Source organism: Colossoma macropomum, unplaced genomic scaffold, assembly GCF_904425465.1.
Source record: "Colossoma macropomum unplaced genomic scaffold, Colossoma_macropomum, whole genome shotgun sequence".
In the NCBI taxonomy this organism is placed as follows: domain Eukaryota; kingdom Metazoa; phylum Chordata; class Actinopteri; order Characiformes; family Serrasalmidae; genus Colossoma; species Colossoma macropomum.
The window spans coordinates 24,480,731-24,493,129 of NW_023494807.1; the positions used below are offsets into that span (position 1 = coordinate 24,480,731).

At 37.5% G+C, this 12,399-nt stretch overlaps 1 protein-coding gene across 1 annotated transcript; it reads right to left on the reverse strand.

Annotated features, from left to right (window-relative positions):
* Positions 1-53: 53 nt before the first annotated feature.
* Positions 54-7,590, reverse strand: LOC118797552. Its single transcript, XM_036556914.1, has 4 exons — positions 7,281-7,590; positions 5,160-5,471; positions 3,934-4,245; positions 54-94 (listed from the first exon to the last, which is right to left on the reverse strand). Exons 1-4 carry the CDS (start codon positions 7,336-7,338, stop codon positions 54-56), a joined length of 723 nt encoding a protein of 240 aa, XP_036412807.1. The 5' UTR covers positions 7,339-7,590.
* Positions 7,591-12,399: the final 4,809 nt, after the last annotated feature.

Sequence of the window (12,399 nt, forward strand, 5' to 3'; positions counted from 1 at the left end):
CTACAGTAAAACAGACAGAATGAGGATCAGATTGATGGAATACAGCACAGTCTTCAGCAAACACACAGGTGCACCAGCAGAGAAGAGGCTGCATCTGAAACACACACAACAAAACCCACAGTTGGTTAAATATGAAAACCAAATATAAAACAGCTTTCTAAATAACCTGTTTCAGACTATGTCTCTGAGTGTCATATTTAATTCATTTTCAAAGCAAAAATCTTGATCTTTCAAACATTGTGAAAGCTGTGTAACATCTGGAGCCATATTTATTACAGAGTGATCAAACTCACTTTTGCTCCTTCACTTTTTATTAACATGAAAAATTGGCTTCCAGTGTAAAGAACTGCGTGAGCATGAATTTAATAAAATTATATAATTATATTATATAATGTTTTTAACCTTCTCTAAAACTAATGTCACTTGAGAAGATCAGTAAAATGTCTCACTTCTTGCTGCAAAATTTAATCAAGAGGAAGATGATGAGTGTACACAACAGCAGATTTGTGATTGAGCAGCCGTATTGCCAACAAAATATATTTTTATTTGGGTTTGTTCTAATTAAATAAAAAAAACAGTTAATAATGATCATATAATGTTTTAGGCACATAGCTTATGTCAGTTAAACGGTACGCTACCTAACTAACATTACCCAGTGTCTAGGCTGTGTTCCACAGGATACACAATGTAAAAAAGATTAGTCAACCCAAGGTTTCCTGGACCACCATCAGATGCATGGCACACAGCAGCTAAACTCTATAGCTAGGTCTAAATTAGCATCATTCATTAGCATAATACCTAATACCTAACACAATACCTGTATACCTAATAGTAGCAGAGATCCATCTGGACGTAGGTGTAAAACAGGGTCAGTACATTGGTAGAGTTATGGGCATGGGGAGACATAATGTTTACTTTCAGAATATTACTTGGTGCTTGTCATGAAATAGACCCCCCCTTGAAATAGACAGCATTTGTTGCTCCAAAACATCTTCAGAGTTGGTGCTATGACAGATGTGCAAGTTATTGACTAATGCTCCCCCCGCCCCAATTCCATGACAGACCCTGACTTCCATATCCATTACAGATGCATGCTGGCTTTTAATGTAGTGTGGATAGAGGGGTCGAAGGTCACGGGCATTCACTTTTTGTCTTTGTCCTCTACACTCAGAGATATCTCCAGATTTCCTGCATCTTTGATGTTACAGCAGCTGAAATACCTTTTAAAATGTTGGATTTTTTGTTGGATTTTTTTGCTGAGGCATTTTTGGCAGAGTGGTGAGCGTCTACCCATTCCTCGCTCATGAAAGGACTCAGCCTTTCCTGGATGCTCGTTTCACATGCAAGTATGATTGCATCACCTGTTTTAAGATGTTTTTAAACATTTTGTGTTCCTAGTCTAAGTCCATTCCCATTTCTTATTTTTAACCCCACCCCTTGTTTCGAGTGTCATCTTGTTACAAGGGGTAGTGGTTGAAATCTTTCTTTATGAAATGGGACCCTCGAATAAAAAAGAATGTTATTTCATTATCAGGCTACTAGCACTGCTTTGTAGGCGACCTGAAAGTCTGCAGTGACAGCAGAGGAGGGTTACATTTAAGGAATTTTATTCCTTCAAAGGGGGCGCGACAATTATTTATTATCACCCCTAATTCTTCAGTGATATGAAACTTCAGCAGTCAGCTATTCGCCAACTTCTTGTTCAAACTTCTCTGTTCCACCTTAAATTTAAGATGGAATGGAAAATTAGCTAGCTAGCTACCGAGACATCCACATACTACTAGCAATTTTTATGCTTGTTATGAAGAAAAATGACCATAATACATTGGAACCATGTTAAACTAAGATAATACTATGGTTATCATAATTTTTGATGGAGAAAATATTTGTGGGTTTGTTTGGTCGCTTGTGCAGCCATCTTGCTGTGTTTGGAATATGCCTCTGAAAAACCTCAGTTTGGAGGGTCTAACACTTCACCCTACCCCTCTGTCTCAATAAAAAAACGGGATGTGAACACTCAAAACGGAGGGCTAAGGGCTAAGTATAATAAACTTTCATTACACAGAGATGCATGGAATGCCAGTTGAGAGTGTGGATTTTAGACATATTGGATCCGTAATGTCAAGTTTCTTTGTAATTATAAACCTTCACTTCAGGCCCAGCTTGATAGCAGTAGGAAGAAGCAGTGAGGGTATACCTTGCATTAGTAAGCATGGACCTGTATATGACAAGATTCAGCGGCTGAGCTCTGTTGCTGATTATGTACCATTGCAAAATATTTACATGACTGTTTCAGGGCCTGAACTAAATACTAAAAGAGTGGCATCGATCCTTATATACTAAATAATTTTAGACCAATTTCAAACCTACCTTTTCTAAGCAAAGTCTTAGAAAAAGTTGTTTTCAAACAACTAAATATCTAATATCAAAGAATTTATATGAGAAGTTTCAGTCAGGTTTTCGTTCTAACCATAGTGCAGAGACAGCATTGATTCACGTTATGAATGACCTCAGGCCTCAGGCTCAGCGCTGATGCACAAAATCCTTCTGTTTTGGTTTTATTAGATCTTAGTGCAGCCTCTGATACCGTTGACCACAAGATTTTAATCCAGCGTCTTGAATGCTGGGTTGGCCTCTCTGGCACAGTTTTAGAATGGTTTAAATCATATTTAAGTAATAGAGAAACTCAGAGAAAAATTATTTATAAGAAGCTTGGTTCTTTACGAAACCTGGGTGTGATCTTAGACTCTGAGCTCTGTTTTACCCCGAATATAAACACAGTCACTAAAGTAGCTTTTTATCATTTGAGAAATGTCGCTAAAGTTCAGCCTTTTCTATCTCAGAGCGACGCAGAGAAACTAATTCATGCATTTGTTACAAGCAGACTTGACTACTGTAATGCTCTTCTTACTGGACTTCCTAAGACTGGACTTTACTCCTGTTTTAAAAGAACTGCACTGGCTGCCTGTATCATTCAGGATAGATTTCAAGGTTCTGCTACTGGTCTTTAAAGCTTAAAACAACCTAGCACCTGCTTACATCACAGAGTGTCTGTCTGTTTATGTTCCGGCACATAATCAAAGATCTGCAGATAGTGGCCTTCTACAGATACCCTCTGTAAAATACAGAAAACATGGAGAGGCCTCTTTCAATTATTCTGCTTCTAAAAACTTCCACCTTTTATTAGACAGTCAAGCTCAGTGCTCACTTTTAAGAAGCATCTAAAAATGTATCTCTTTAAATTAGCCTTTATTTAAAACTCCACATCTCGTGGTGTTTATCTTCTAGTTTGATCTGATTTCTTGTATAACTATGTTTTATCACCTGTCTGTAAAGCACTTTGAGCTGCCACCGGCATGAAAAGTGCTTTATTTATAAATAAATATTTATTATTATTATTATTATTATTATTATTATTTATTATTATTATTATTATTATTACTTCAGACCTGATATTGCTTGATTGGTGCTAGAAGGCTTGTGAGTTAGATGGCTTAAGAGTTAAATGACTGTGAATAAAGTGAAATATGTGAGAGGGAGGATGAGAACAGCTCAGATGATGAAGAAAAAGAAAAAAATGAGAGGCAGCAGGATGCGCCTCACTCAACAAGGCAGTCCAACTGAAACACTTCTTATAGCTTCAGTATGAGTGAGCAGAGCTAAACTGTTGTTGGCTGAATGGGGGGATGTATGCAAATGCATTGGTTTTCCTGACAGCACAAAACTGAATTCAAAATGGGCTGTTTTTGCAGCTACATTTCTGTATATGAACTGTATGGACTGAGGAGTGAATGATACATTTTGAAACTTTTACATGGCTTGGATGGTGTTCTTTCAGATCATTGCTCAGTTAAAAAAATCAACTCAAAGTGGTCAAGTAGCTTACAGGACAGTGGTGTTTCGTCTCACTAGCTAATATTCTGTAAGACTTACCCAACACAGAGAGTCTGTACTCAGCAACAACTCTGTTCTCATCACCAGATGCTCTTACTTCATACAGTCCACTATCATTCTTCTGTAAGTTCTTCAGTGTCAGACTGTAGGTTTCCTCATTGAACTCCACTCTGCCTTCATAAGCAGGATACTGTTTAGTTTTTTTACCTTCAGTATAATATTTTAGAACATTATTAGTTAGAACATTTTCAGTTCTGTTAAAAACCCAGGACAATTCATCAAACTCTGGTGCAGGATGCTGTATGTCCAGATTAACAGAATCACCAACCCATCTGAGCACATCACTGGACACTACAGAAAGAGAAGAAGAATAAAATATACATTTGTTATATTGTGATTTCTTTTTTCATGCTTTAGTACTGTGTGGTGTGTTGATGACTAATAAAAAAAACTTAATACATATAGTAGGGGCAAACAAGTATTCAAATACTTTTGTTTTTGTTATTTAATATATAGCTCTATGCATTTTATATGCATTTAAATGCCCAATTACTGCTTATTTGCTGAATTTAACATACTTGAAAGAAACAAACTTAAAAAGTGGCCTATGCAAAAGTTATGCTTCTTTTTTTTCCCAATATGTTAAACTCAGCACTTGAAAGAAATTGTGCAAAAAGAAGTAAATAAAGGTAATATTTATCTTCTCTGTAAAGGATGTGTTAACATATTTTCATTTAGATATTCAGTAAAGCATGTGCATTTGATCAGGAGTGTTCAAAAATATACCACTGTATTCTTGTTTGCGTACTTTTGTCCGTATCTGTTTATATTCATAAATACATGCATTTTTGTTCAAATGAATAATGTGCAGATATAAACTCAGCAGGTGGAGCACAACAGAGCAGGAGGCCTAAATGTGGAAAACCTTGCTGTCATGTAATGCATATGTTACGTTCCCACAAAAGGCCACGGTCTAGAGGTGAGTGTAGGAACAGTAACGTGTGGAGCGAGTGTATGGACGTGGCTAACCAGTGAAGTAACCAACACGTATCTATACAACAATCAGGTGTTTATTTATAAACACAGGCACAAAGACAAAGGATGCTATATAAACACAGGTAAACAGACACAGATAGACAAGACAAACTGGGATGTCAGATGGCTTTCAGATCATTGCTCAGTTAAAAAAAATCAACTCAAAGTGGTCAAGTAGCTTACAGGACAGTGGTGTTTCTTCTCACTAGCTGATATTCTGTAAGACTTACCCAACACAGAGAGTCTGTACTCAGCAACAACTCTGTTCTCATCACCAGACGCTCTTGCTTCATACAGTCCGCTATCATTCTTCTGTAAGTTCTTCAGTGTCAGACTGTAGGTTTCCTTATTGAACTCCACTCTGCCTTCATAAGCAGGATACTGTTTAGTTTTTTTACCTTCAGTATAATATTTTAGAACATTATTAGTTAGAACATTTTCAGTTCTGTTAAAAACCCAGGACAATTCATCAAACTCTGGTGCAGGATGCTGTATGTCCAGATTAACAGAATCACCAACCCATCTGAGCACATCACTGGACACTACAGAAAGAGAAGAAGAATAAAATATACATTTGTTATATTGTGATTTCTTTTTTCATGCTTTAGTACTGTGTGGTGTGTTGATGACTAATAAAAAAAACTTAATACATATAGTAGGGGCAAACAAGTATTCAAATACTTTTGTTTTTGTTATTTAATATATAGCTCTACGCATTTTATATGCATTTAAATGCCCAATTACTGCTTATTTGCTGAATTTAACATACTTGAAAGAAACAAACTTAAAAAGTGGCCTATGCAAAAGTTATGCTTCTTTTTTTTTCCCAATATGTTAAACTCAGCACTTGAAAGAAATTGTGCAAAAAGAAGTAAATAAAGGTAATATTTATCTTCTCTGTAAAGGATGTGTTAACATATTTTCATTTAGATATTCAGTAAAGCATGTGCATTTGATCAGGAGTGTTCAAAAATATACCACTGTATTCTTAACAAAGTGTTTGCGTACTTTTGTCCGTATCTGTTTATATTCATAAATACATGCATTTTTGTTCAAATGAATAATGTGCAGATATAAACTCAGCAGGTGGAGCACAACAGAGCAGGAGGCCTAAATGTGGAAAACCTTGCTGTCATGTAATGCATATGTTACGTTCCCACAAAAATCCACGGTCTAGAGGTGAGTGTAGGAACAGTAACGTGTGGAGCGAGTGTATGGACGTGGCTAACCAGTGAAGTAACCAACACGTATCTATACAACAATCAGGTGTTTATTTATAAACACAGGCACAAAGACAAAGGATGTCATATAAACACAGGTAAACAGACACAGATAGACAAGACAAACTGGGATGTCAGATGGCTGAACCAGCCTGGAAGTGAACACAGACAGCACCAAAGAAAAGAAAAGAACAAAAGGGAGCTACACTAACCTGTATTTTTCAGTATCTTATTTAACTAGCAGACATTAAACAACTGCTACTCTAAGTTAAGCTATAACAAAAATACAGGGGGTGGTACCTGCCTCTAAACTAGTGTGTCTATACAGATGTGTAACCACGTGTGGCAATGTAAGTGTGCACATGTTCTAAACTGTTCTTTCCAGGGGGAAACCAGCTCAAAATGACAATGGCAATAACAGTGACAGAGCCAAGGCCAGAGCTATCAGAACGCGCAGCCTTTGAACTCAAAGTCCTGCACCCTCTTGGTCCGATCGTGCTCTCTGATTGGCCAACAAGAAACAGTCAAGAGTGACAATCCGATCTGCCTATGAGGCGAAAGATAGGTAAAAAGCAGCGGGAAAGAGAGTGAGAGACAGCACGGAAGAGAGAGGGGGTGGGGGAAACACACAGCGCTCACACGTAACACATACATTAAATAATACGCTGCCAAGATGAAAAGAAATGGAGGCCATGCCTTAAGCCCATCCTCCTCTTCATCATACACCCTATAAATCTAATTCTCTCCCTTCAGTTTCCCATGATAAACCTTTGTAAAATGTGACTTAGAGCTGAATTGAAGGTTTGTTCAATTAAAGCTAATCATAGGCTTTTATTTCTAGCCCCTCAGATATACACCGATCAGGCATAACATTATGACCACTACCTTGTTTCTACACTCACTGCTGTGTCTGATCCACTCAGACCTGCGCAACACACACTAACACACCACCACCACCACCACATCAGTGTTACTGCAGTGCTGAGAATGATCCACAACCCAAATAGGACCTGCTCTGTGAGGGTCCATGGGCGTCCTGACCACTGAAGAACAGGGTAAAAGGGGCTAACAAAGTATGCAGAGAAACAGATGGACTACCTCTATAGTGATGAAGTTCAGAGAATTGTTTACCTGTGGTTGAGATCAGAATGGAGAGAACGAAGATCAGCTGCAGCATCATCACCACCATTACAGAGAGTGTGAGAAACGCTTCCTTTTACAAATAAGCAGGAAGATGACCTATTTCCTGCCGTAGACAGGTTTTCGGTGCTGGTGTTTTGGCTCAGAGAGGTTTTCTAATGTGCAGGTGTTAATGCAGAAGGTATAAGTACAAAATGATAAAATACTCTACAAGCCAATCCACTTTTAAGTCTCGCAATGACATGGTTATGATGTCTTTCATGCTATGCTTTAATGCAGTGTTCAACAGTTCAGTTGTTTTTCTCTGTGGTTAGTCTGACTTCTGGGTGTCTTCTCTGTGAAACTGCTGCACCGCATCCCTATTTTCGTTTTGTTGTGACTGCTGCACAGTAAGCTTAACGCCTTAAATGGCCAGGCTCACTGACAGGCCCAGAGTTTTATTACACACGTCTATAACCTACGAAGAGCTCAATCAGTTTGCACTGAAGTCCCTGTAGTTACTGAATAATAAGCCTTAGCGTGTTTTGAAGGGATTAAACACTTGTAGTTTTGGATTTCAAGTAAGATTCTATATCTTAAAGGTACAAAAAGGGATTATGAAGGTGAACACATGAACACACACATTCCACACATTTGACTGCTCCTGTATGGTCTTTTTATAGCCAGAAGAGGACAGACAACCAGCAGCAGTGCCAGTATCATGATATCTTCAGACTCAGATTGATACTGTTATGCTCCTCAAGAAGTTGCAGTGACTTGTGCCATTTTTTTTGTCATATTTTTGTTTTGTTTTTCAGAGTGTTTAAACAATTTCAGTCTAAGAAAAAAAGGAACAAAGTGAAGGCAGTACCCTTAAGTAATGGCCACATGAGGTGGTGTGTTTTATTTTTGTTTTAGAAAAGAATTGAAGATTTTAGCAAACACATCTGTATTTTGCAGTTCCATGTTCAGAAGAGTTTGTAGTTTCCTGATTTGAGTTTGAGCAGCATGTTTAAATGCCTGCTCTGAACATTGATCTTGCCAATAAAAAAGGACCTTCCTATTTGTGGTGTTTATTGACTCCTTTTGACAGTCATTGGGTCTTGCTGCAAAAGGTAAGTAAAATACTTGTAAATGTTTAATTGTAAATCACTATCACTATTTATACACATGGTCTGTAAACATCTCTTAAAAATGCTATGAATCACTTATGAATGCTGCTTTGCATGTCACTTTACTATATGGACAGTGAATTACATAAATATGCTATGAACAGTCAATCAACTTAAAGTCTCAGTCTTTGTGTGGTGGTGGGACAGGCCCATAATACTTATCCATTCCATTCAATATCTATCTACAGTGGAGGAAATAAGTATTTGATCCCCCACTGACTTTAAAAGTTTTAATACAAAAAAATAAATGAAACGTCTCATAATTTTATGCCAGCTTTATTTTAACAGTGACACATAGAATATCAAAAGAAAAACTGAGAAAATTACATGAAATGAGAAATAAAAATTAATTTGAATTTCATTGAAAGAAATAAGTATTTGACCCCCTAGTAAAACATCATTTAATACTTGGTGGCAAAACCCTTGTTGGCAAGCACAGCAGTCAGACGTTTCTTGTAGTTTTTTAGAAAGTTTGCACTTCAGGAGTAATTTTGGCCCACTCCTCTCTGCAGATCATCTCCAAATCCTTAAGGTTTTTAGGCATGCATTTGGAAACGCGAAGCTTCAGCTCTCTTCATAGCTTTTTTAAGGGATTGAGGTCAGGAGACTGGCTAGGCCATTCCATGACCTTGATATGCTTCTTATGGAGCCACTCCTTTGTTTCCTTGGCTGTATGTTTTGGGTCGTTGTCGTGCTGGAAGACCCATCCACGACCCATTTTCAGTGCCCTGGCGGAGGCAAGGAGGTTGTCACCCAGGATTTTGCGATACATGGCCTTGTTCATCTTCCCATCGATGCGGTGAAGTTGGCCTGTGTCCTTAGAAGAAAAACACCCCCAAAACATAATACTTCCACCACCATGTTTGACGGTGGGGATGGTGTTCTTAGGGTCATATTCTGTATTTTTCTTCCTCCAAACACGTCGAGTTGAGTTGAGGCCAAAGAGCTCAATTTTGGTCTCATCTCACCACAGCACCTTCTCCCAGTCTCTCTCGGAGTCATTAATATGTTCATTGGCAAACTTGAGGCGGGCCTGGACGTGAGCAGAGTAACCTGGCGTGCACTGCAGGATTTTAAACCATTACGTCTCAGTGTATTACCAATGTTTTTTTTGGAGACTGTGGTCCCAACTGCCTTGAGATCATTAACCAGCTCCTCCCGTGTAGTTCTTGGCTGATTTTTAGCCTTTCTCATGATCAAAGAGACTCCACAAGGTGATATCTTGCATGGAGCTCCAGGCCTTGGTCGACTGACAGTAATGTTGTACTTCTTCCACTTCCGAATAATTGCACCAACAGTTGTCACCTTCTCATCCAGCTTCTTACTTATGGCTTTGTAGCCTATTCCAGCCTTGTACAGGTCAACAGTTTTGTCCCTGACATCTTTAGACAGCTCTTTAGTCTTGCCCATGGTGGAGATGTTGGAGTGTCACTGAGTCTGTTGGCAGGTGGCCTTTTATACAGGTGACAATTTGGGACAGGTGTCTCTCATGCAGGTAACGACTTCACTGAGATTAGGGTGTGTCAGTGGTCTGTGGGAGCCAACATTAGTCATGGTTTTTAGGGGATCAAATACTTATTTCCCTCAATGAAATGCAAATTATTTTTTATCTAAATATTATTTAATTTTCTAGATTTTCTTTTTGATATTCCATCTCTCACTGTTAAAATGAAGCTACCATAAAAATCATAAACTGTTTAATAATTTGTCAGAGTACAAACTTTCAAAATCAGTGGGGGATCAAATACTTATTTCCTCCACTGTATTCATGTAACATGCACTTTAGTCAGGATAACGTGGTTTCCATCACTTTTGTGGTGAAGGCAAAGCAAGGCAAATTAATAAAGGACATTTCTTACAAAATTATCAGCACCCTGAGTGAGGAAAGTCAAAGAGTCACCACTTGATTGTGCTTTGAAGTAATGCAAAAAAAGGAATCATTCCTTCGGATATCAGTGCATGTCACATTTAACCTCAAAGTGACAGTTACACAGGATAACCAATGCACAGTTATACTTGTGCCTTCTCCAAAACTGTAAGTGAGGAAGAACATCACTAAAAAAAAAACTTCCAAAGTAATTGGGATAACACTGTTAGCATTTACCCCAAGAAAGTTAAACTTAGTTTAAGTAACATTTTCACAACTATGTATAGACTGTTGAATTAACAGTGCATCTTTAAAGAAGAATCAGAGTAAAAAGGAGAAACAATAGCATAGTGCAAAATACAAATGCTTAAGAAAAAAAAATAAAAAAAAGTGAAAGTTGAAAGTCTAGGCAAAAAGTGTCAAAGCACTTTCTATCCAAAGGGATAAAGCCAGGTAATTTTTATGCTGACAGTCCAATAATAAGGAGTTTTACTGAAAATAATAAAGTTATTCAAAATAAAAAATGTTTACGAATGTTGATTTAAGCATTCATGAACACGTTCTGAAGTGTTTATGTAAGGTGATATGAATGTGTTATGTAGACACCCTTCAAATAAAGTGCTACCAAACTTTTCATATAGACAGACCATGGAAGTTCATTTAGGCGACCGTCATTAGAAGTTATACATCTAGTCTAATATGTCTAATGATCGGAAAGCTAACCAAACAGCACTGTATAAGGGAACCTACAACACATGAACACACTCAACTGTAAAAAGTTGACTAATTTTGATGGTTAACTCATCTTAGCATTGCTAAATGTATTTCATAATGTTGCTCAAAGAGAAACACTGCTGAAGGTATAAATATATATACACACACAATAGACATTACAACTGCTCTCATCAGTCTGTCACAAGTAGACCATTAGGTGAAGGATAAACTGACATGGAAAATTGACTTGTGCAATCTGACAATTTATATCTTGATCTCTGATGCTTTAACTGTCTCTAACTTGAAAAAAAGTGCCTATATTTTAAATGAGTTGGTCAGTTGGCAGCATTACTGCCCTTTCAACTTACACTGTGCTACAAGAATTGATTTTAAAAATATGTTAAAGAACAAAAGCTTATCTCACATCTGTCATAAAACAGACGTCTCAGGCATTGTGCAACATCTTTGTTACCATGTAGTGTATTGATTTTCTATGATGGAGCTTTTAGAGGCATTAAACTATTCAGATGTCTGGTTCCCATCTCCACTGTGGACAGTTCTGACTCCGAGTTTCTCAGAATGAAGGATTTCACACAGATCATAAGCTTTGGGCTCATCCTCTTCTAGCAAGAAATTCATCAGCTACTTAGGTACTGTGAGAATGTAAATTTATTTACATTATATTTACACTATTTACATTATTTAGAGCAGCAAAGATCTACTGAGACCATTGTTTTATTTCCAGAGGGGCCCTGCAAAACAATCCAATAAGAAAAATGAGTCAATCTTACTGAAAAATGGGAAGCAATCATTCAAAATCTTAAAAATATTTCCCAAACTCTGCAATATCTGTCCCAAAAAATCTTTTTAAAAATCATATAAAATTCCTTTCAAATTTTATTGGTACTCAAGGCTTTGTTTCACTAACTGTGGACACAATAATAAAAGACTAGCAGGCTGTTCTAGTTTATAATATTCACTTACCTCACTCTCAGGAGCTTTGAGATCATCATCTTCCAGCAGGATATTCATTAGGTCCATGATCTCAGACTGGACCGAATCAGGGTTAAGAGACTTAGGCATCTCTGAGGTGCTCATCACACCTAGAATTCAAAGCCAAGTCTCAAATATCAAGAAGTCCAAAATAGGATCAAAACCACAAGGTTTAATGTTATTATGATATCAGGCCTTCAAGTAAAAGAATACAATGCTAACTAAACCTTTCCCTGAAAGCACTGAGCCAGCTTGTGTAACTGATGTGAAACAGTAAATCTTACTCTGTAATTTGTCCACAGTTGTGAGATTCTCCTCAACCTTGACTTTGATGTTAAAGAAGTCTTCTCCTGTCTTTATCTCAAAAATATCTACTGGAATGATT

Coding starts and splice junctions, on each gene's coding strand:
- LOC118797552 (XM_036556914.1), bottom strand. CDS start 7,338: ATGGTGGTGATGATGCTGCAGCTGATCTTCGTTCTCTCCATTCTGATC. Junction 5,472..7,280: donor CATTCTGATCTCAACCACAG/GTAAACAATTCT, acceptor CTCTTTCTGTAG/TGTCCAGTGATGTGCTCAGA. Junction 95..3,933: donor GTACAGACTCTCTGTGTTGG/GTAAGTCTTACA, acceptor TGTGTGTTTCAG/ATGCAGCCTCTTCTCTGCTG.